The 26,842-nt window shown below is 34.6% G+C and overlaps 1 protein-coding gene across 1 annotated transcript in view; it reads left to right on the forward strand.

Moving 5' to 3' along the window:
• Positions 1-26,842, forward strand: part of DPYD (dihydropyrimidine dehydrogenase) — an 842,461-nt gene that overhangs the window by 340,322 nt on the left and 475,297 nt on the right. Inside the window, exons 9-10 of the mRNA XM_080800117.1 lie at positions 21,915-22,022; positions 24,261-24,430. Of these exons, the coding sequence (XP_080656243.1) occupies positions 21,915-22,022; positions 24,261-24,430 (278 nt within the window). The remainder of the gene's footprint in view (positions 1-21,914; positions 22,023-24,260; positions 24,431-26,842) is intronic.

A 26,842-nucleotide genomic window follows, 5' to 3' on the forward strand; every position in this document is an offset into this window, starting at 1 on the left:
TCTCTGGCTCTTCATGAGACAGAGAAAAGGATGATCTAGTAACTAAAATTCAAAATACAATAATGTTGTATGCATATACAGATAACATAGTGTAGCTAACCTTTCATGGTGCTGGTAGTTCCTGGCTCTGTGATATTCTCTGTGTTTCAAGGAATTTAGGTTTTTTCTCTTTTCTGTACTTTTTCCTTTACTCAGTAGTGGTGTTTGTTGACATGTAATGATACCCATTGTTATTTATCATATTTCTGTATCATGTCTTTTTTTTAAATGAGAGAGAGCATGAACAGGGGGAAGGGACAGAAGGAAAGGGAGAAGCAGACTCCCTGCTGAGCAGGGAGCCCCATGTGGGACTCCATCCCAGGACCTCAGGATCATGACCTAAGCCAAAGGTGGACACTTATGTATCATGTCTTTTGTGCATAAAATTCATTCATTATATATGTTTATATTTATACCCTGACTCTTTCCAGTTGTAATTTTAATTAGTGAATATATATATTAGATAAGTGGACAAATTTAGACATATATCACAATTAGACAATGGAATCAGATGTTTTGCACAGTCTCACCAGCACATATCATCATTTCTTCTCCTCTGTTCTTTACTCCTTTCCCACCTACCTCCGACATCATGGGATCTCTCCTCCAGCTGACTCATCCCTTACCTTAACCTGCAACATAGTGAGAAACATTGATCATATTTGCTTAGACTATTTAAAGAGAAATGGCTTATAATCCAAATTTCTATGCTATCTACCATTATGTGGTTGAAGCCATCTAATTGTTTATGTAAAATAGATGATGAGCATTGTGTTAACATGAATAATCATAAAAAATTTATTCAAGATTTTAGTGACATGCCTACTCTTTCCTAATCATTTTCAGAGAGGTATGATTGATTTCTCTGAGCACACTGAACCAGGAGCTTGTCCCCTTGAATTACCAAGACATAAAATATTTTTTTCTTAGGAAAGAGAGTTTTCAGACTTAAACTACTGACAACTGAAATTATGCTTTGTGCAAATAAACTTTACATTTAATTAATATATGATTTAAACAAATTTAGAAAATTTTTCCCATAAGAGAACAGTGCCTATCATATCCAGCTACTTAATAAATATTTGTCGAAAGGAGGGAGGAATCAAAGAAAGGGGAGAAAAAAGGATGGGAAGAGGGAGAGAGGGAGGAAAAATATCTGCCTAACTTGGCTTCAATCTTTTGATTTTAACATTTCACATTTTCAAGTAGCAGTGGAGATCTGATTCATAACATTCACTAGATTGTTCAATACGCTACGTTAATCGATAAAAATGTGTCAAAATTAGATACAAGACTCTAAATGGAAAAACATTCATATGATGTTGTCTTGCCCTTGATTGTCTCCATATTTCAGAGAAGTACATGCTTATAGAAAGGAAGCGTGAGGTTAATTACAACCTTGTTGAGCACTGAGGGTGGGTGGATGGTAGTGGGTCGAAGAAAATAACCCTATTGCCATGGCATGATTTGTCCTGGGGTTTTGGAAGATGTTTTTCATATAATCAGTAAAGCTAAAATTAAAGATATATTAAAGCCAAAATTAAAGATATAATTTGCTGCTTAATAAATGATATATATTTTATAACTTCATTAAGGTTGCTACTTCCCTTAATTTTTGTAGACCATGAGATTTTCAGTGAGGTGCATATTAACTGCAGAGATAATAATGTTTCTATATGTTAATAATTTTAAATGAAAAACACTTGAGCTATTTTCCAGCCACATGGGAAGCATCATTTACATCCTTAAAGGCTTATTTTACCATTAACCCCTTCATTTGAGTAGAGTGGATAGCCATATGTAAAGTATTAATTCTTTCTACATTAGTGCTAATAGCAAGTATTTTAGACCCACTGGTGTGAGAGGATTAAAAGCCACAGCATTAGGCATGCACCAACATTTCTGAGATTAATCCTTGTTAGAGAAACCTAGCGGGAACATATAACTTGATTTTCTGTTTATTGATCATATGCTGCTTGTTTCTTTTATCATGTGAAATGAAACTCTGTGGAGACAATATCATATTGCATTAATATGCTGAACTTAAACAACACAACACTGGATTAAATTGGTCTGTGTTACCCTTTCTTCTTGTATTACCACTTACTGTAAATGCAGATTTTAGGGTTAGATCTGTAGAGATGGTATATATCCTAAATATTCACCATGATGACCCAAATAATAGGTAAGCCATTCATGCTTTTTCAAGTCAGAAAGTCATATTAACAACAAAGCTCTGGGGTGGTGGCTCAGATGGTTAAGTGTCTGCCTTCAGCTCAGGTCGTGATCCTGGGGTCCTGGGATCAAGCCCTGCATTGGGCTCCCTGCTTCGGAGGGAGCCTGCTTCTTCCTCTCCCTCTGGTGTCCCCCCTCCTTGTGCTCTCTCACTCTCTTTGTCAAATAAATAAAATTTAAAAAAAAAAAAAGCTCTGGGAATATTTACTTATATTTATTAGAAGGGGTGAATAGGGTTTCTGTGAATAATATATGCATTCTGAGATTTCATTATATATTTTGAAGAGGAAAGAGTAATATTTCTGTGTCTTTTCATTTCTCTGTTATTCCCACCCTCCAACCCATCCCACCCAACCCTATCTTGGTTGCCATGTTAGCTTAGAAAATATTTCCTGGCCTCTTATCCTCATTTTCACTTTAATTTTTCTGGATCCCAGGAGTGACATTCAAATATTGGCTAACTAGCAGAGCATTAGGCACAGACCAGTCAGGAGGTACATCAGCTATAAATGACTTGGTGGTAAATGACTTGATTGTTTGGCTAAAACTTAGCCTGGCATGGTGGTTGGCTTATCCTAATTTATCTGGATATCTTAACCACCTTGGATAATGGCAGCCAATGGATTCTTAGTGATTTCTATCCTAAAAGAAAGCTAAGAGAGAATGGGAGATAAAGGGTGAAAAGGGGAGAGACCATTATACCTAAGGCAATTGTATCTGCTGATTCTTGTGAGTGGTTTTGAGCTGTTAAAGGCACCCATGTAAGTCAGTTGTCTTACTTTTTCATAAAGGCACACTAGTTTATTATTAAGAAATAAAGTATACACTTACACATACATATACAGATATATGGTTACATATAGATCTTACGTACATACCTGTAGTTAAATTGGTGAACATGTGTGTACATATATATTATAAGTATATTATATATATTATACATTGTAATCTATATATAACATATAAATAATATATAAATATATATAATATACACACATGTACACACACATATGCAAAGTTTGTCCTCAGTTAACACATGAGTTGGGTCTCCCAACGTTTTACAAGTGGGCATTTACAACAGTAAATTTATAACTTTTTTTTTTGTCAGATAGTGTACTTTTAAGATATCTAAAAACAACTGTTTTTAGTTCTATAAAAGCTTCCCTGAGCCAGGGAAAAAGTCATCAAGTCATCAAGAAAAAGAGTTTTATTTTGCTCTGAATTCCCGTCTCTCTCCCTCTTCCTGCCCCCTTGTTGATCTGTGCCAGCTCTGGACTCTGAATCTCATGTTCTTCCACTTGGCTCTGGGTGTCTTTTTCTTGAACATGGTAATTAGATTTATCCTTCTCACCACTTGACTAGGTCTGATATTCACCCATTTCTTTACCATTTAAGATGTTGGCACAATCTTGGTTTCTTTCTCATTATACCTCTAAATTTAGCATGGCATTACCTATGGGAAAAAATGAATGGCTGCTGATATTACCCTTATAGAACAGCTCATTAAAACTGATCAACTTTGAGTGTATATAGAATAGGATTAGACTGGATTGGCACACTGGATAGGTTTAAATGTTACTATGTTTTCAAATCAATATATGTGTTTTGACTATTTGATTAATATTAATTTTAAGAGATAGACTAATATAAATTTCCATTACCAAAATTCACAGAGAAACAGATTCCATTTTTAATTCACTTCTGTTGGCAGAGGCAGTCATTGTTCTTAAAATAAAAATGTCAAAGTGATTCCCATCTCTCTGTTTTCTTGCTTTCTTTTCAGAAACTTTTAAACCAATCAAATTTTCACAGCCTACATTAAATATTTAAAAATCTAATGATAGAATAAATCACCCCCGCCTGGTTAAAATCACCATCCTTCGCTCTGTTGGTTTTAGAGTACCACTACCAAATTTGGGCTTTTCGAATTATGAATCTATTACATAATTAATAAACAATGATAAGATAGCCCTTGTGAAAGGAGTATATCTATGTTTTACATTTTCACTGGACGTTGATTTCTGTGTTGGAGGAAACAAGACAAATGTACTTTTTGCCAGGAGTTCATGTAAAACCTCAAGTTACCTATTTCATTTCAATTTTTTTAGTCTAGTATGCATTTTACTTATAAATGTGTGCTCTGAGCTGATGCCTGATTGATCACTTTTATTTTTTCTCTGACTTGAAGTACAGCATTTATCCATCCACCATGCATCCATCCAGTTCTTTGTTCCTTCCTTTAGTAAACATTTAACTGACCATCGCTTATATGTAGCTGCCATTATGATTGGCACTCTATGTAATTTCATTTGATCCTCACAGCAGTCTTCCAAGACAAACCCTAGTATTTTAATTTTGCAATTAAGAAGGCTAATGCCCAAAAGTTAAACAACTTGTCAACATAATATTGTTAAGAGTTTCCTGCTCATCTTTGTTTCCTAGCGTAGACCTTGCAACAGAGAGAGCACTTAATGCTTATAATTGAATGAATAAGTGAAGTAGAATACATTTTACTACAGCTAACACCTATTTAGTGCATATTAAGTGCTATAAACATATCTATGCTTTCTGTATATTCTTTCGTTTCCTCACTACAAAAGCCCCAGTAAGCTCGGTGCTATTAATTACCTTCTATCTGTTTTATAGATGAGGGACCTGTGGAAAAGGTGGTTAGTGTGCTCAATTTCATATAGCTGGAAAATAGCAGTCAGGTATTTCGGCTGTGGCTCTGGAGTCTATGGCTCTGCCACCAGTTTATCACTGTACTTAACGCATTGTGAATGCTCCAAACTGTTTGCTGCAATGATGGTGATGATGATGCGGAGTGGGAAATTTTTTCTGATGTACTGAGAAAGCTATTTTGTAATAATTATAAAATTTTCAAATTACAGTTACATGGATTCTCTTTAAATCCCTAGAACCACGTCATATTCATTTGCTTTTAACAACAAAATATCCTTTTTTATCTTTATAGAAAAATAAGAGTATATCTGCATTTATATATAAGTGATCATCATACACACACACACACACACACACCATATATATACAGAGAGAGAGGGAGAAGGAGGGAGGGAGAGGGGAGGAAAATGGGTATAGTAGAGATACAAAACTAATGCTTAAACTAGTGTGTCTTCTCTTTCTCACATCAAAGTCAGTTTGCATTTTTAAAAACCCCCAAAAGTGCCAGTGTACCTGGATTTATGGTTTGGAAACAACTAATCATAATTTTAATAAGCGATGCATTCTTTTAAGTGCTTAAAAATAAAGGTTTTCACATGAAGATGCTGGGCACAAAGTTATAATCTTTACAAAGAAATTTGAGGCGGACAAGGTAACTTCACCTTAAATCACGTGGCAATAAAACAAACCGATATGGAGTCTCTCTCATGTAGTCAGGTGATCGTATGCCCTCAAAGACAGCTTTGCTTTTTAACCCATTGTGTACACATTTTTCAATATTTCATTCTGTCAGTAGAGGACCCTGAAAGCAGTGAGGGTAATGAAGAGGAATGATAGTTTAGATGTATCCTTTCCTGGAATGCCAGTTGAATTAAATCTTTCATTCCCACTGCAGACATACAAATCTATAATCTCCTTTCAAGATGAATCCAGAATCAGGAGTCTGCATTCTTTTATTCTTGGTCAGGAGATTAAAATTGATCACAGGCCACACAAGGGAGTCAGCTGTAGTATCACAGCTCAATGTGGTTAACGAGGACAGCGCTTGCCTTCTGTTCTCCTTAACCGTGCACTTACAAGTTACAAATATTATTGATTTCAGGGGTCATCCGAGGCTGTGGGGAGGTTGTGTGACTTGACAATATTTTGCTGCTTTTAGGGAATAAGAGCTATGAGTCCTGAGAGCAACTGGGACAGGTATAGTTTAAATTTGACAAATGAAGATTTATACTTTTTGAGCTGGCAAAGTCCTTCATGTAGAAATAATGAATGAAAATTTGAGAGTTGATTTAACATAGGTCAAATGACTTGCAATGAAAAAAGGAAAATAACGCTTTAATTATTACCCTTTCACCAAAATGAATTGATGATAGGTTTGTCATTGTACATCTATGCTTTAAACAAATGAATAGTGCTTAGAAGATCCTTTTACAAGACATCATTTAAATTTAAGTAGGCATAGTTTACCTAAAATCATTTGAAACTGTAGTGTAGGTGGGATGATATGTGAGTCATTACCTACTAATCTTTAAAGCAGTTTTTTTCCTTTCTGGTGAATAAAACTACTGTAATAACATTCAGAAAATTAAAGGTGCCACAGATCATTGTATGCTAAATTTTCAAAGGCTAGGTTCAAGCTTCTCTTATTTTTCTCTAATAATAAAGATTATATACTACCCTGAATATATATTTTATGTAATGGTAGAAGAAACACTTTATTTCAAACTTTTTTTAGATTAAATTTGGCTTAAACACTTACTAATTATGAGATTTTAGAAAACTTATTTTACTGCCTTCAACCTCAGTTTGCTCATCTTTAAATGGTCATAAAGGTGTCTAGCTGATAGAGTTGTCATGAGGCTCAAATATACAAGAAATATTTTTAAGTAATAAAACACTCTACAAGTGTAAACTCCTAAAATATTTATTATTACTGAGCCTTCATTTAAAACAGTTGGCGGTAGAAAGATCTTCTGAAATACATTTTCTGTCTTTTTCCTTATAATCTATAGAACACAATGGCAAGATAGCAAGTTAAGGTTATGAAAGAGTCCATTCGGGCTACAATGTAAAACTTATTGGACTAGATTAAATTACTGATACTGATACTGATACTGATACTTTATATGCATTGTGCTCTAAGAAGCAGAACTCAAACAGCTTAGCATCGGGATATTGCTTTAAAAAATATGAAAATAATTATAAGAAATGGCTCTAAAACCATATATTGGAATAGAAATCATGTGTTCAGAAACTGAAATATATATAAAACATGTGATTATATACATTTATCATATGTATCATATTTATATATATTTTTATATATGTATGGTGTGTGTGTGTGTGTGTTTGTGTATAGTGGATGTGTATACATGTGTGTATACATGTACACACACCAAAGCATTGACTACTGTCATTAAACCAAAGGTGTTTGGGATAGAATTCATTGATTTTTTTTGTTGATTTTTTTTTCCTTAAGTAGGCTCCACACCCAGCATGGAGCCTAATGTGGGGCTCAAACTCAGGACCCTGAGATTGAGACCCAAGCTGAGACCAAGAGTCGGACACTTCTCCAACTGAGCACACAGGCACTTCAACTCCAATTTTTTTTTTTAAATTTTTGTTGATTTTTTTAAAGTGTCAGATTTTTATTGATACTGTCAATATATACGCTCTATCCACTATGGTTAGAACGCTATCGGTGTTTTTGAATATAATTTAATTTTTGTATATAGTGTATAGTTTGTAGGGAATTTAAGTAATTTCTAAAGAGCAACAAGAGTCTCCATTTGATCTCCCTGATTAAGCCACCATCTGCTACTACTATAGTTTCTTCATCTAATAATAGGAAAAGAGATGAGACCATTTGCCTATATAATGGGCTCCAATTATAATGAAAATAATTTTAATTATTATTAATTAAATTTCTCATGTCTGTATAATACTTCATGATTCAAGAATCCTTGAAACAGCTCAAAGGAGGTGGTGCTACAAGCTTAATTTTACAGAGGAGGAAACTAAGACATAGAGAGGTAGGCTGATTTGCTATAGATCACACAGCTAGTAGGTGAGGAAATTGAGAGCAAACCTAAGTATTCCTGTCTTGGCCATGCATTTCACCTGCCTGGGAGTATTTGGTTTTGCCTCAGAGGTCAAAAAATTTGTTGCATGGTGAACCCACATGAATGTGCGTTTTTGCAGAATTTCCAAACCCAGTGGAGGCAGAACAATACTTCCCTAATCCAAAGCTTCAGTTTTCAGAGAAACCCTTCTAAAAATTGTTTAATCAAATATTATATAAGCTAAGTTAGATCCATTTTGTATTATCCACTCACAACTTAATGTGGAGTTGTCATTATTGACTAATTCTTTCTTCTTGAAATATTCTGTTGTGAATATATTCTCCATTAATACTGATTCCTAGGAGGACATGTGGTATATTCCTCCTCTAGCAAAATCTCTCTTCCTATACTTCGACTGCATTACCACTAGAAAATTTTGCAGTGTGGGTATCAGCATAGGATTTATCCTGTTGCCTTTCCTGATTTGCCTAGTTTAATTAAATTGATTCTCATAGTTGCAATATATGTATTTTTATTTTGTTATTTTTTTTAAAGATTTTATTTATTTGACAGAGAGAGATCACAAGTAGGCAGCGGCAGGTGGGAGGGAGGGCAGGCTCCCTGCTGAGCAGAGAGCCCAATACAGGGCTCCATTCCCAGGACCCTGAGATCATGACCTGAGCTGAAGGCAGAGGCTTAACCCACTGAGCCACCCAGGTGCCCCTATTTTGTTATTTTTGTTCTATTTTACATTCCCTCTCAATAAATCTACTTTAGTTATATTATTTCTAAAATTAATTGTAGGTCAGTAGCCTTGCATTATACTTAAAATTCAAGGATGAGTCCTTAAAAAAAGAAAAAATATTCTTTCGAACATCTGTTTCTCTGTGCTTTGTAGTATATATTTTTATATACTAGATAATTTTAAAAAATTGTATGTATTCTGTAGACAAGAAAGTTTGAACTCATACCTCTCTTCTCCTGGCTTCCAGCATACCACTTGCTCCTGCATCTCTTACTAACTGATATGTCCTCAATCTGTTTGGGTTCTTCTTCCTCTTTCCTTCTCTAAGTGTTGGTTATGTTATCTAGGGCTCTGTTCTTAACTTTCTTTTCTGTTTACTGTATACACTTCACTCTAGGATTAGCTCATTAGCATTCATGACTTCTAGTGCAATTATTTTGCTCATAATTTTCAAATCTGTTTGTCCAGACCAGATTTCTCCCATGAGCTTCAGGCATGAAGTTTTACCTGTTTATTACTTAGAGGACAACTCTCTTGGATGTCCCACATTCTATTACATTATATACAAATGGAACAACATTATTCCCCTAAGACCTGTTCCTCCTCTACTCTCCTGGGTTAGTCAAGCACACCACTCTTGAGGTACCCACCAAAACAGAAAAGTAAGACTTACTTTACCCCCATCTTTCCCTCTAATCCCTAAAACTACTAGGGACCAAAGTCTAAGAAATTAACTCCTAAATATCTCTGGGGTTTGTTTTTATTCTCCTGTATCCCCACTGTCAGTATTTCAGTGAGTCCTCTTCTTCTCCCTTTAAAGTTAGTGTAATAGAAGAGAGTAAAAACATACCTCTAGGTAATCCAGAGTCACATTTTCAAATGCCATATACAGATTTTCTTTGAAGTATTAGAATTTCATTCAAAATTTGCATTTCATTCCTCAGTATCTCCGTATTTGTACTAATACAAACACCATAATTTAAATTGCTTATCTTTGAGTGTAATTCTTGCTCTGGAAGGGTGAACTGTGTTTATACTGAAGTTGTGGACCCTCCCTGCAATGCTATGCTAATGGAGATGACTAGCAATCCAGTTTGAGGAGAACAAGTGTTCCTTTCTTATCTAGATTTATGCATCATCCCCTACATGGTCTACTCCTATCATTCTCACTACATTTTAATCAATTCCACATACGGCTACCAATTCGTCCTTCTTGATATACAAAGCTGATTATATAATTTCCCTGGGATATCTTCTCAACGTCAAATCCAGATTCCTTGGTGTGACTTGTGTGGTCCTTAATGGTCTAGTGTCCATCTGTCTGTCAGATTTTAAATTTTGCCATTCCCTGTCCCCTCCTATCTGCTCCCCAATCCCTAGTCTAGTCAGATGGACATCTTACCCTTTTATGCCTTTGTATATGTCACTCATTATTACCCTCCCCCACCCTTTTTTAACCACTGGAAATGTTCATCTTTCAAAACTCAGCTTGAGCATCCTTGTCTCCTCTCAGGTGAAATGTGCTTTATATGTGCTTCTGTGCACTTACCTATGTATTCCTCTATCATAGTGTGTACCTTGCTTTATTCTAAGTTTTTGATTACATGTTCTTCTCCCATTTGATTGGAAACTGTTCATCTGTGTATCCCTAGCACCTAATATGTAAGCTAGCACATAGTAGGCATTCAAGAAATATTAATGAATGAGTAGTTAAATGAAACATCAAAGATTTCTATTTCTAACTGATCTCAATCACAATTAAAATCACAGCTGGTATCCAAATCTAAAAATTGACTGTAAGAGACCGTGGGTTTGTTTGGCTTTTTTATGTAACAAAAATTTCAGAACTAGATTTTCAACAAGAATTCAACAAGGCTTTTTTATGTAACAAAAATTTCAGAACTAGATATTCAAAAAAGAATACACTGAACCTGCCAAATTTTACATCATGGGTTACCAATATTTAAGATATGTCAGTTGGCACTAAGTTTCAAACGTTATATGTAGTTTTGTTGCTGTTACAGTTGTTGTAATGGTGTTGTATATTAAAATTATGTTAAGTATCAAGGAAGGTGCAAGTATGAAAATAATAGGATTTTAAAGTTTAAAATACATGAAATCCATTTTATTTATTAGCATTTGCCATATGTCAGTCACTGTGCTAAGCAATTACCATATTATTGAGATATGTTATCTCAATTAATCTCCCCACAAGGCAGGTTTTATAGATAAAGAAATTGAGACTTAAAATAACTGTGATTATGCAAGGTTACTTGGCTAATGCGTAAAGGAGTAATGATATGAACATAGTTATCTTTGATGTTAAAACCATTACTTTCTCTTACACCAGGCCTAACATACTTCTAGATTCTTGTATACAGTGGTATTCATTCATGGTGTATAGTGATTGTCGAGTATGGATAATTACATTGCATTTTGGCATTTACAGTCACACTCTGGGCATTTGGAATGGCATTTGGATAAATAGTACAGTGTAACTGATCTAATCCTGGTGAATGCGATTCTTTAACCACTTTTGAGTCACTTAGAGAATGTAATGAAAGTATAGACCCTCTGCACACGTACACAGTAAAATGGTATTGAAGGGGCTCAGAATGGGCCTCCCCAAAAATGTCGTTTTGGGATGTGGATTACTTTGAGCTGAAGTCAGTCAAAGCCCAAAAAACTCAGAAGAGCTTTTATTTCCTATTAACTATCTAAGAGAAATCAGAGGGCCTAGTCCAAAAAGAGAACTATCACCAGAAATAACTACAAAGAACATTCGCTAGCTCTTGGGGGAAACTTGGCAGGACTTGGAGATCAAAATCTTCTCTGTAGAATAGGACATAGCAAATATTTGTTTACTAAACATTTGCTCTTCCCATCATCCTGTAAAATTGTCTTTCTTTCCATTGCAGTTTCAGTGCCCTGTACCCTTCACAGTTAGCTCAGGATGGCATAGAAGCCTCAATTGCTTGACTTCCTGTGGGTTTCATATTCTTCTGGGAGGGGTTTCCTATATGTATGTGGTTAAGTTTGTTTTTCTCCTGTTAATCCATCTTATGTCCATTTAGTGAATTAGGTCAGCTAGAACTAGAAAGACAAAGGAAAAATTCTTCCTCCCCTATAATACATACACAAAAATGTACGTTTTTAATTGTCTTGGTTTTCTTGAGAAACTCAGGCAATGTTCAGAACTCCATTTCTAGGTTATCTCCCTATTTTGTGGATGAACAAACTGAGGTTTAAGGTTAACCACATGTTTCTGAAATGATTGACTATTTCTATCCACCAAGAATGTCTTTTGAAGAGTAATTACTTTATGGAATTTCCTGAATTCCTAGAAAAGTATTCTAATTTTGAGACTCTTACTCAGCAACATGTTGGAAATACTAAATACAGTAAAAGCATATTTAAGGATGGAAATAATTTGTACTTTTCTTACATCATACACAATTCTTGAAAAAGATGTATTGAGATAAGTATTTTCTTGTGAAATTTACAGAATCACAGTAGTGATTCGGAGTAAGATAAATAAATTTGCACAGAAATGTATTACTTGTGTTTAAAAGGAAAATGCATAATTAAAGTGAAATGACTCTGAGGTGTGAGTATCATTGCAAGATAGAAGAATTATATAGTAGTAGAACCAGTATGTGTGATTGTGAATTGCATTTTCTACTTGTAAAATTAAGTTGTTTCAGCAAGATAGAGCTATATTATCCTTACTTGTCCACGTAACAGTTCTATAAAGAAATATATTTTTGTAAGGCTTTTCATTTTAGAGGTGAAAAAGCTGTGGTTTAACATCTTGGGCATGAACTTAGACCTAATAGCTGGTAAGTTACAGGATTAGGAGTCCATTCAAGGTCTTCTACTTTGGGCCCACGCAGCTCTCCATTGTTTCATAGACTGCCTGGGGAGAATCACAGAGACCCAAAAACCTAGTTCTAGCAGCTGAGTCACCAAGCACATTTAGTGTGTGGTCTTTATTTTAAAGCCTGCCATTTGCTTCCTCACGCTTGCATTGTTCCACTTTGCAGAGCTATGAAGGCCAGAGCATACTTGGGTGACTCAAAATGATTCTTAGCTTTCATTTCAGTTTTAATCCATGACCCTGGCTCTTACATTACGTTTCACTTCATTTTATTCTGGTAATATAGCAACGATTTGTTTGGCTTTAAAGGAAATAGTTTAACTGCATCATCTAAATGCATGTTATGTTAAAAATTATTAAGGTTTTCCATAGAGAATACCTTGGCCTCACAATGTAGTTGTAAATTCACTAGAACAATTACAAATAAAGAGGCTACTGGTGCCTGTACTTAAGAATTTATTTGAATTAAAAAAATGTAGAAGTACAATTTTATAAAGACCTTTGAGAAAGTAACTAACAGAATACAATGAATGTGCCGTACCTTTACTGGTGATTAACACATTAGTAATACTTTTGAGATTACATTTTTAAAGGGGTCTTCTCCCTTCTACAGAATGTGTGTTTATGGTGGCAGCTTTAATGCTATTTCCTGCTGTGCAGTTCAATAGAGTATGTTTTTAGGTGGTTGGTTGAGGGTTTTTTTCGTTATGTATGTCGATGGAGATAAGTGTTTTAATTACTTTTTTAATGTCTGTGCTTTTGTATTTTTCTCCTCTCTTCCCTTTTATTTCCTGCTGTTGAGATTACTGCCTCATCTCCACAGCAGGTGGCTGTTGCAAATTTGTTTTCTTTGTAAGCCTGGTAGATTTATTTTGTAATATAACTGTTCCTTTTTAGTATTTTATTATTAATGATTTCTTTACTTTGGAATATAGTATACTTACATAGTCCTAAATAGTAATTTCCTAACACATCTAAGAATTCCAATCATTAAGGAAAAAACCTTTGCCCGAGGCATATTGTTTGAGGTTTTTTTTTGCTTACCCTTACTTCATGATGTGAAGATTAAAATTTAAGGAAATTGTTTTATAGCAAGAGCCAAATGAGAGTGAGAAACGGAGAAAAGAGAAGGGAAGGAAATAAAGAGAAAGAGGCCCAAGAGATAAAGCGCACTTTAATAAATAATACCAGAAATCAAAGTGATAGGTAGAATTTTGTGACAGAAATAGGAAATTACATTAATACATCTTTTCTAGAAGAGAGTTTTTAGGGAGATCTTGTTTGCATTAAAATTAAAATTTAATTACTAAAATAATTTCTACTAATTTTAAGACAAATGGGATATCAGAGAAGTATAAAGAAAAATACTTCATCTTTTTTTTTTTTTTTGGTCCAATATTTTGTTGGTTTGGTTGTTTCATAGGTCCCTTTATATGAAAAGAACAGTAGTTAAGATGGATCCTGAGTATAGGGAATTATATTTGTCAGGAAAGTAAAACATATTCAAGGATATTTTGTCCATTTTTGAATTCTTGGGCATTATTTTATCAATTAAAATAGTCTCTCTTCTCTATTTTATTCCACATATATAAAGAGAACAAAAAATATGAGACCAAAATGCACAGTGAACCATAATCACATTTTGTTATATGAAATTGCTGAATATTTTATGACAGGTTAAAAAGTTCTCTAGAAAAATTTTAACTACTTAAAATCGGTTTATTTCATATGTTTTGCACTTGTGAATACATTGCTTTCTTAATATATTTATGTTGTTTTTCACCCATAAATACTACTCTGAGTTGGAGCCTAGTATTCAGTTCTAATACAAAGTTATATATATTGATCTCATTGGTGTGATAGAACTTGTAATGTCTTCTACGTTAAATCATAAAAACCAACTGAAGTATGTCCATAATAACATAGTAGGAAGTATCATCTTTGGTTCTTCCATTCTCTTCTGCAGTGCTTTTTGAAATTTACTGTTTTGAACATAAATACAAAAAAGACCGTAATCCAGCATCAGATTTTCAAAATTGTATGAGTGCTCAGTACTTCTCTTGGTTCTGGATTTCATTGTCTGTTACGTGTGTCCATATAGAAAAATACCTTATATAATGGGAAAAAATATGATTTGAGATGGTGACTTCATTCATAGCATTTTTTTTAAAGTCTTCATCTTGTTAAGCACTAACCGATTGTGTGATACACATGATTAAGGCATGTGGTCACATTGAGAAAGAAACTAGACAGCAGTTACACGAAACAGATGTTTAATGGGGATTTGAAAAATCAATGAAATGAACACTATTGTGATGCATGGTGATCTGATTTCATATGTGTTATATTGAATCACTTCATTCTTTCTGAATTCAGTCTGAACTAAATATATTTACAGTGGGACATTGGGGAAAAGATGGGGAGTTTTATTGAGAAAGGAAGCACAATAGGCCATCATTGATCTGTTCTCTTTCTAGTCAATATATAGATCCTAGAGTGATAGCCCATATGGCACTGTTGTCTCTGGGAAATATATAAATCCTTTGAATCATGTAAGTGATCTTTAAGTGCAGATGAAAAACTTTATAATCCATTGTGGAATTCTGGAATACTTGGGTCCTTAAAGGAGTATTTGACTTCCATGGTGTAATCCCAGCACTTTGGGTTTGATATAAGACTAGTTTACCTTTTCTAATAAGTATAGAAACATCCAGATAAAATGTATATCCATAAATACATATATTTATCATTTTATTCCTACATTCACATGTCTTATATGTAGCCATTTAAGTGTCTTTTTGTGATTAATTGCAATAGCTTCTATTTTTGGAAGTATTTACTGTGAATCTTTTTACCCTGTGAGTCTTTATTTTCCATGGTTTTTATACTTTGCCCAAGACAGTAAGAATGACTAAGATTTCAATGGTGTTTTAGATTTACCAGAGTGCTTTTATGTGCATTTTTCTACCTAATTTTGAGAAAAACTCTATACATCAGTAGGGTCATTTTCATTCTAAAATCAAGGAATTTGAGAGCCATCATATTAAGTAATTATATCCAAATACAGCTAGAAAGGGGAAATAATGAAACTAGAACCCAATTCTTCGGACTCCTAGGTCAGTGCTCTTGGAGGCTTGATGTTACTCTAACTGCTCCCATTTGAATGCCAAATTAAACATGAGAGGGTATTAATCTTGCTAATTTCCTGGTCCTAAAGCACATGTGGTTTGAGTCCATTGTAGTCTATACAATGAATGAGGTCAGAATACCCTGGTTTGGCTACTGTCTTTTATTCTAGCCAAGGTTGCTAAGTTTTATGGACTCTAATACCAATCTGCCCAATACTGACCACTTAAATGCGTAGTAATATTAATTGTGCATATCATGGATTAGGTGAACCTTTAATTTATGTCTATACAAATGTATCATTTTATTATATCAAAACAAAAGCTTTTTTTAGGGAGAAAATGCAAATAAAAGGAAACATTTCACATCTCTGCAAAGAGCTTCACATTTGTATTCATTTTATTCTCCTAACAATACTATGATGAGGCTGCTGCTGCCCAGAAAGAGTAATTTACTGGCCCAAGGTCATAGTAGCTAGTAAGTGCTAAAACTGGAATTTTAATGCAAGAAGTCTGGCTTTAGAGGTTTTGCTCTTATTCACATACTCTCTTTACCAGTAATGATAGAAATAAGTCAATTGGCATTAAGATTTTTTTTAAAGGTTTAATAAACAGAAATAAAGAAAAGCAGTGTTTACACAGGGGCATTTCTCTTACGAAGACATGGATGCATCACTCTGGTGGTTGGCTTGGTGTCCCTCAGTGAGAGTTTATTTTAATGAATCCATGTGTAATCTGCACATTTTAGTGTTATTCCTCATGCAGCGCCATTCCCCAGAGGAGGCTTAGGAAATGAAGACTGCGAGCACACAACATGTTTCCTTCTGTGAGAAGAAAGTGAAATCTCAGATACAAAAGTACTTGGAAAAGCGAAAAACTTAGGACATTTGCCATCAGACACATTTTGCTATTTTCAGCCACTTGTGAATAGTGACATAATCAGTGGAATTTTGTCTACTAACATCTTCTTACCGACAAAGCACTAGTATGGAATAACAAGAACTGACAAACCTGTAGAGAATTTGGTATGCTCTCTACCCATTTCTGTAACCCTGTTTCTGTAAGCCACATTCCTTTGCCAGGAACTTGGGGCATTCTCTCAGTGTTCTGTCTTCTATGTCTGTGGGATTCATGAGGCATCTGGTCACTGTCTTTCCCATGACAGCTTAGCTGTCATTCAAGTGGATGCCATCAAGAATGCTTGCTCCCTTCAATTAACACCAAATAAGCGAGCCAGTGAAGTAACACGGGTGGACATTATAAAATCTGGGGAGTTCTTAAACATGTCCTGCCATTCCTGTGAGAACCCAGCCTTAAAAGCTTAGTTCTCTTCTATTACTTACTAGATGATAACATGAAACAGAGTATTTAATATCCTATTAATGTTAACTGAAGTTGTGCAGAACTTAATATGAGCACAAAAATTTATTATATACACTGCTGTTATGTATTCTGTAGTTGTTCCAGAGAGAGGTGCTTTGGAAACACAGCAGAGATACATATTTCAAAGACTATCAAATATTGAAAAATAACTAGCAGATACCCAAGAGGAATACAGTTAAGAAGGAAAGCAATTCAAAAAGGAATTGTACTAGAGAAAATAATCACAAAACAAAGATACAGCCTAGAGAAGCAGCCTGTCTTTTCTCTATCACTGGATTGGAACCTGGCCACAGACACATTCTGTGTTGTGCGCGTATCTTTGGCCTCACAGTGAAGCATTTAATGCATATCTGTTAAGTGATTTAGATATCACTTGTTAAGTAACATCACATTATAACAGGGCTCAATGATAACATTGTATATAAAAAAGGCAGCATTTTGAAGTTAATGCATAGACTCTATAACCAGAATGTCCAGATTAGAAATTGGTACTGCTATTTACTTGTTCTCTGACCGTTGGCAAAGTTACTTAAGCAATATGTGTCTCAGTTTCTTCATATCTAAAATGCAGAAAATAATGTTCTTTGTTTCATAGGATTGTTTTGAGAATTAAATGAGTTAATATGTAAAAACCATCTATATGTCAGACATCTAGAACAGTGACTGTAATCTAAATAATCAATATATGGTAAATTATACTTTCTGGGATATAAGCAGAATTTTACTTATTTATTTTAGTAGAAGCTGAAATTTTTCATTTTGCAGTAGTTCTTAAGGTGGTGTTCCTTTTAATAAATATATGATGAAACACCAAAAACTTCAATAACTATTCTAGAGGAACAAAGAAACTCTCTGGCCTTCTTGAAAGACAGAGAACACTGTACCTCTACTAAGCTGAGCTGTTTTGTTTGTCAAATCTTTGTCAATTCTTCTTTATTCATAAACCTCCTTCTTCCCACTGAAAGGTGAATTAAAAAGTCATTTCAGTGTCATTTTGAAATCATTCTGATAGAGACACATACCTTATTTATTAATATGCCACCTACTCTCACGGAAATCTTCCTTTGATAGATGGGTATTTGCAAGTTTCATTATCTCTCATATTTCACTTAAGATTGCTCCATTTTTCTTTTTTTGTAGCACTTTGTTTAAACTTGCTAAGGTTTAATACTTTAAACTCTATTCTTTCCTTGCCATAAGATGTGAAATTTGGGAGAATTGATAAACTACAGAATAAATAAATCTATCTTAATATTAATAGTTAATGTTTAATGAGCATTCATTATGTTTTAAGTCTCAATGCTTAATATAGATGGTTGGATGGATGGATGGATGGATAAATACATAGATAAATTCCTTTAAATCTCACATTAGTGAGAGGTGTGTAATTGTTGTCCTTAGCAGAATCATTAGGAGATCTACAGATACAGATATATCGTATTATAGAATTTATTTCAAGGAGTTGGCTTATGTAATTGTGGAAATTGGCAAATTTGAAATCTGTGGGCTGGGCCAGCAGGCAATATTTCTTCTTCCTCCAGGAAACTTAAGTTTTATTCTTAAGGCCTTTCCAGTGGTTGGATGAGGCCTACCCACATGATCAAGATAGTCACCTTTACTTAAAGTCAACTGATTATAGATGTTAACCATATTTATAAAATGCCTTCATAGCAATATGTAGATTAGTGCTTGATCAGATCATCTGATAGTCTAGCTAAGTACATGTAATTGCTGGCACTCCCACAAGATCACAGAGATGGTAAATGAGAGAGGAAGACCTCACACCAGAGTCTGGCTAATGATAAAGGTCCTGCTCTTAATCACCCCACAGTATCATGGTTAGCAGACTCTAGGGCACTTTTGCCCGCTGGGCCAGACTACCAAACATTCTGTGAGGAGGGCTTCAGATGCATTGCCCTAGGTCATAGGGATGACCTGCCACCCAGGTCAGGGAGAAGACCTCCCCGGACCTTGGGACCTTAAAAGGATGTGTGCCCTGGGGTGTGGCTAAAGAGGCTGCAGGAATGAATAACATATGGATCCTGTCCAGTTTCTGGCTCATATTTTCTCTCATTAGGCCATTATCCATAAGTCAGAACATCTAACTGGTGCCCTCCTGAACATTTACAGAAAGAATCTGATCCAGTAAATGTTAAATTCATTAGAGTGATAAATGCAGAATGGGTAAAAGTGCAGGAAATTCAGTTGTCTTTGACAGTCTCCTGATCCAAGTGAAAAAATGAATTTAAATTTTACCAAAGCTTTTTTCTTGTGAAATAATCCTTGCAGGATAGGAAAAGTCTTCTCCGTGGATCCGGTGGTATATTCAATAAGAATGCCTTGCATTTCTTTAGAAACGTTATTTTAGCAATGGGTCTATAGAAAATAATCACGATGTAAATTTCTCTCTCTGTCTTAACCATGGCAAGTATTGAAAAAAGCTCAGACTAAGAGTTAGTAAAGGGAGAATATTAGACCTTATTGACAGTAAATGCAGAATTTTTATCTGCCACGTACATTTTCTGTGCTTTGTTTTTGATCTTCTTTAAAGATTTTTGTTTACCATATCTCCTTGAAATTGCACAGCACTCCATGTTGTTTTTCGTGTGTGTGTGTGTGTGTGTGTGTGTGTGTGTGTGTGTTACAGGAAAATGAAGTGCTATAGAACATATGCTATCTCTATAATATAGTAATATATGTAAGAGGGGTGACAGGGTCCCTATTTATTTTTCAGTATGTAGTGTGTGTGTGTGTGTATGTGTGTGTGTGTTGGTTAGACTAATCAGGTGTGGCTAAAACTATAGTCATCTTTTAAAGCTTTCAAGAAAAATTGTTTTGTTATTAGAGTCTTCAAGTACATACTCCTCTATTTTTATGTAACCGTAACCATTCCCTATCCTAGTCTTTCTAAAAGAATTATATAAATAACCACACATTTATGTAATAGTTTCCATGTTATAAATATACCCAAGGAGTAATCCTTTGTGTCAGAAAATGAGGAAACAGTCTTATTTCATTTATAAAGAAGCCAAAGCATGGTATGTTAACTAACTGGAATTTAAGAAAAGCTTTAAAAAAAAAAAAAAAAAGAAGAAGAAGCCACCAAAGCAAAGTAAATCAAATGACTTGCCTACCTTCCTAGATAAATAAAATAATTTTAATGACAAGTGATCTTAAACTAATAATCTATGAGCAAAGGGCAAATCCTTGGGAGGAAGGAATGCTGGACAGGGAAGAAAAATGTTTGAATTAATTTGAAGGAACAAAGCAGTCTGTTGCTGGTTATACACTCACTCAATCCACAAACCCCTTCAGCTTTCAGATGAGATAGGGTACCTACCTTATCACACATAAGAAAGTCATTCTTGGGCCATCCTTATTACTCTAGGTGTCCACCAACATACTCATTGCTTTTCATTTAAAAATAAAATGAAATCCTACCTGTGTAGAATAACCCAGAGCTTGGGGAAGTAAATAAAGTTAAACTATAAATTTCCCCCTGTGTTTATGGATCTGAGATGAGTTAATTCTATACTTTTCTATGGTAGGGTGATTGCTGTCAGATTTGCTTTGTTTATACTTTGAAAAAAAATAGTCTGCTATTCATTTTCTTTTCAAAATTTTGGCAGTTAGTTCCTAATTATATGGTTGATGCATGCTTGTTGTAGAAAATTTGGAAAATAAAGAAATAATGAAAAAATACATTATCCTCAGTCCCACCACCAGAAATGATCACCATTCAAACTTTATGAAACTTGAGTCATATTATATAGTTTTGTATCCTGCTAGTTCATTTCAAACTATATTTTGACTACAGTCCAATTCTGATATTTTTCAAATATTCATTTTAGTGGCTGCCTTGTGTTCTATTGCCTTTTTCTTTTTCAAAGTAAGCTCACTTACTCATTTTATTGGCATTCTGGTTTTCCTTCGTTCTCTATCTCTCTCTTTGCATTTATGCACATTAAGTCTTTATTTGCATGTTTTAGTGTTCCCTTAGTATAGTTTCAAAACTATTTTCTAGAAATCGAGCACCAATGTGTATTTGCATCAAATGAGTATTACAAGTCCCATTTTCACCCTTGCCATATAGTCTAATTTTCTTAAAATTTTTTACTTTACTTCTTAATAGGCAGGAAATAATATTTCACTGTTTTAAATTACAGTTCCTAAATTACTAACGTATTTAAAATTTTGATGCTTAGAAGCTGTTTATATTTTTCATTATCCCTATTTTGTTATCCTTTCTTTTATTGTTAAAATAATACTCCAATTAATCAAGTAGCTGATTTTCTGTGGTAAAATACATCTTTTTCTTCCAAGTTTTTTTTTCTTTGAATGATCTGTCATATTCAGGACTAGATACATATATATCCATATCGTGTTTAGTTTTGTGATTATTTTTTATATTTAGTACTCTAATACACTAGAAATTTATTTTTATTTATGACATGAGGAAATAATATAACCCGATTTTCCCTTAAACACTAAATGTACATGTATTGTGTGTATCCATGTTTCTGTATATACCCATATGTGTACTTGAATGTATGATTTATGGTGTGTGCTTAGTTATATAGTACAGGTATACACTGAGGTCTGTCACAATGTATTATATACATTTTTATGTTGGTTTGCTTACAGATTTTTTTTTCCTCTCAGAACTACATTATTTTCATGATATCAGCTTTCTACTTTTTAAAAATATACAGTAGGAAAAACCCCCTTCTTCTGCTAATGAGATTTTATAAATTTTTATTACTTAGGTTTGCCAGACCCCAATAAAAACCATATCTTCAAAGACCTGACCCAGAACCACGGATTTTACACATCCAAAGACTTTTTGCCACTTGTAGCCAAAAGCAGTAAAGCAGGTAAAACATTGTTTTGTATTCCTACTGTTGCCTATGTTGTTTATTTATTATAAATTCATATTAAATCTAGGTTCAGGGGGACACTGTTCAAATTTCAAATCATTTTTGCTACAGCAATATAAAGTTAAAAACAAGTATGATGTAATCATTTTCCAGGATCATCCATTTGTTTTAATCTTCCAATCAAACATCATCATAAGGATTTTTTTCCATTCTGTCATATAGAGGTCTACAATGCATGATGTAAAGTTGCTTTAAAGGAAGAGTCTTAAACAAATATTGGAAGATGTTCTTTTTTTTTTTTTAAGATTTTATTTATTTGACAGAGAGGGAGAGTACAAGCAGGGGAGCAGCAGGCAGAGGGAGAGGGAGAAGCAGACTCCCCATGGAGAAGGGAGCCTGAAGACATGGGGCTCCATCAAGGACCCCAGGATCATGACCTGAACCCAAGGCAGATGCTCAAGCGACTGAGCCATGCAGGTGCCCCAACTGGGAGATGTTCTTAAAAGAAATGGCAGGAACTTCAGTTTAGGAACTATTTTATATTATATATAATGTAAATATATATGTATGTATACATATATACAATGTAAATATATAAACACAAATATACATATATATGTACATATTAATTTTAAAGTAGGACACATTTTCACATATCTTACAGCATTTGTGTCTAAGCAGGCAGAAAGAGTTTCTTGCTGAACAGCAGATCTACGAAGCTAAAGGAAAACACTGATAGACACCCTAGTATGTTGTCTCTGTGTAATATCACCGCATGCAGCCTGAGAGGAGCAACCAGAAGCTTAAACCAGTCCTGTGCTTTGGTTGAATGAGAGTCAGTCTTAGTAAAAAAGAAACTATAATATATTCTCTACAACCAGATCATCTAAATCCTTTAGACATATATTTTTAAAGTCTTAAAGTTCAGCTATTCTGACATCTAATTGCATGTGAAAAGATAAAAGCTTACATTTTTATCCTACAATTTAAAAAGATAAGAAACTTTATTAGATCATTCTGCAGAAGTTTACAGCTAAGCATGTAGCCCATGTCCACCTTCCTCCTCCCTGGAGAAGGGGATGCTTCTGTACCTGCAGTCCTTTTTTTTTTTTTTTTTTAATTTATTTATTTGACACACAGAGAGAGATATCACAAGTAGGCAGAGAGGCAGGCAGAGAGAGAGGAGGAAGCAGGCTCCCTGCTGAGCAGAGAGCCTGATGCAGGGCTCGATCCCAGGACCCTGAGATCATGACCTGGGCCAAAGGCAGAGGCTTTAACCCACAGAGCCACCCAGGCGCCCCCCTGCAGTCCTTTCTAAGGAAGGTCATAGTACATATATTTTTGAGAATTACAGAAGGCCAATTACGTAATCCCAAATGTACTCTTCCAAGCAGGATGATTACACTTATTGAGATTATAGGCCTATGCTGCCCGTGGTGCCATTTCATTTATAGTAATTTATCTTCTCAATAGTTTTACTGAATCAGATAACACAGCAATGCCTAACACATAAAGAAACCTGCATCTTACTTTTTTACAAGAATCTTCATATGGATATCAAGTCTTCATATATATGTCCTTGAGAAATGGACACGTAGAAAGTCTTATTTCTTTTATAGCTCTATTTTACAAACAAAACCAGGGAAAAACTGTAAAGGAACGAAAGTTCATTTTAACTATTTCGAGAAAATAGTTGTTAAAAATTCTTCAATTACATAGGAAGCACTTATTCAGTGTGTAAATTTCCAAAATTTCCTAAATATAGTATATAGCAGGGCTATACATTAGAAATCCTAGAAAATAATATCTAAGTAAAATATTTTCATGAAATGCTGTCAATTATGTTAACCCAGATGATAAAGATCATTTTTTTCTTTCTAACAAACAGAAATTTAATGACACTAAGTTAAAAATACATAACATGACTTTGACAAAGCGTGTTTTAATTGATTGATTCCAGTTTGTTAGTACCTAAGCTCTTCAAAATGTGTTGTAGCGATCCTTCTAGAAGAAAAAAGAAGTTAAAGGTACTGACTATGAAATTACATATATGAGCATATTTTTAAAATGGGAATAAAACTGTCTTTCAATGAAGCAGAATAATTTGATAGTGACACTCCATCCTCGGCAACCGCAAGATGCAATTTTACACTGCTTTGAGTACAAGTATCTTTTGAGCTGTCATGCAGAAATGGTTTCTCTACTTGAAAATGGGGTTTTCCTTTCATCATTCAGGAATGTGCGCCTGTCACTCTCCATTGCCATCGATACGGGGAGTCGTGATTGTACTCGGAGCTGGAGACACTGCTTTCGACTGTGCGACATCCGCTTTATGTTGTGGAGCCCGCCGCGTGTCCATCGTCTTCAGAAAAGGCTTTGTTAATATAAGAGCTGTCCCCGAGGAGGTAAAATGGAACCATCAGAAAATAGGGAGTTGTAATGCAACAGATTTTAGGAGATGAAACTGTTAATGTGCAGTCTCCTAGCTCAGTCATCAGAATGTTCTTGAAATTGTGAAATGCAAATTTAAAAAATTTCTGGGTGACCCATGGATTTTTTTTTTCCCTAATTCAGACATTCAAAGTAAAAAAGTTATTTTATAATACTTTATTGGATAAAATGAGAAATTTATCTTTGTCAATACTAAGTGCTTCTTTTTCTTAGTGTTAGTATCTTTGAAATGTATTGTATTTAACTAGTAACAGTGGAATGTGCTAAGTCGTCATTTCTGAACAATAGGGATTCGGCACAAAATGTAGGATATTAGGAGAATGTGGTAATTAGAGACAATTGGAATCTCTATAAGCCATGTTTACAAGCTGCATTCAAAGTCATATGCCTGGGTCATACTTCAAGTCAATTCATTCTGTGGTGAAACCAATAGAACAAAGAGATTGCCATTTATTATTTTTTTAAGAGCCTCATGTAAGCATTATTTAGAATTAATAATGAGTTAACTTACTAAAAATGACAGATTTAAAATGATTTCATTCTTACAAGTGACTGGTGACTAATCTTGGGTGAGGCATCGACTGGGTACTTGTACCATGGACTTCTCAAATTTTAATGCTATTAGAGGAAGATAATGCCTTAAAAAGGATATTAGTTCTAAGAACAAGAACAAAACATATTTATAGAAAGGTAAATTACTCATTTTATCCAAATCAGTATTATGAATTTGATTTGCTTTAGAATGCCTTAATATATTTGGAATCTCCATACCAGGTAAGAATTATAACTATAGTCAGTAGGTAATTTGTCACATGTAGGTTAACCACATTACAGATTAATCTCACTAAAATATCAGAGTCACCACTGGTTCATGGCTGCGTTTCAGATATCAACTTTATTCTCTGGGTTTTCTTTTATCTATTATACCCATTCAGACTTTTTTTTCCAAAATCCAAGGTGGGCATGGTCATATCATCTGGGGAGGGTTTTTTCTAGAGTGCAATCTGTAGTATCAGTTAGTACAATTTCATTATGTTGCAAATAAAAAGAAAACATCCATCCTGGAATTAAATGACTTTCCTAAGTTAAAAGGAGGACAATAGCTAATTTTATTCACCTGTATATCTCCATGCATATCACAGAGCCTCAGCAAAGAATGAAAAGTTGGCACATTTGTTTTGAACTAAATATTTTAAATCTTATTCTTCTGATTCCAAAATCAAATAAGTTTTCATTATAAAAGCTGCACCTTGAGAGTTGGAAGGGAAGATGTCCCCAGTTGGAAATGGCAAGTTACTTTATACTTTATCTTATAGTCATCTTCCATTAATAGTGGTAACTGGAAATGAGTAATGACTGTTTCTTCCACCCTCAGTAGAACACAGACACAAAATGAGACCAGGTAATTACTTGTGAGGGTAGAGGTAGACATTTGTTACTTATTTATTGATTTATTGATTCAATCAACCTACACATATTGAGCATCCATTATGTACCAGCCTTTGTCTTGGCAATTTTAATACTATTTTAATACAGCTTGTACTTACTGAGGGAAGACACTTGATGATCAAACTAACTATCACATAAATAGTGTATTGAAAGGTGATTAGTGCTATGGAGAAAAGTTAATGAATGTAGAAGTATAAGGCATGTGTATTTGGGGTGAGGGTATGGTAGAAGAAGTGGTAGGATTTGCCCTTGTAAATGAGATAGCCCAGGAAGGCCTCTCTAATAAGGTGACTTTGGGGCAGACAAATGAAGAAGTGAAGGAATGTAGAGATCGGGGCCAGACACTCTAGGCAAGGCAATTAAAGAAGGCTGTTAAATGTCTGGGAATATAAAAAACATAAGTCAGTGTGAATGGAACAGTGTAAGAGAGGACAGTTTGTGGCACACTAGGTGAGGTCTTGTAGGCATTTAGCTTTTTTGTGTGAGAGAGGATGCCACTGGACTGTTTTGAGCAGAGAAGCACCAAGATCTGAATTAAATTTTGAAAGGACTACTCTTTTGAAAGTTGACTAAAGAGGTTTTGGTCAGAAGAAGGGAGGCTGTCTGGGGCTAATTGGAAGAGTAGGCCATTAGTCAATGTGACTGGCTTACAAAATGGAAAGGATCAGAGTCCAGTCATGGCTGGCCCTAAAGCCAGAGTTCACTGGGCTGAGCCATGGTTTGCAAACTGTTGAAAAACTATGGGTCTGTGGAACAACAGGTCACCCAAATGCAGTACAGCTTAGTAGAACTCAGGTGGATCTGGGGCTTAATTAAAAGCATGAAAACAAATGGATGTTTATTATTGGCTTACAGGAAACCAAATTTTTTATATGATCTTCAAACTACTTGACTGTGAGGTCCATAAGAACAGGGGC

Source organism: Martes martes (assembly GCF_963455335.1).
Source record: "Martes martes genome assembly, chromosome: 4".
In the NCBI taxonomy this organism is placed as follows: Eukaryota; Metazoa; Chordata; class Mammalia; order Carnivora; family Mustelidae; genus Martes; species Martes martes.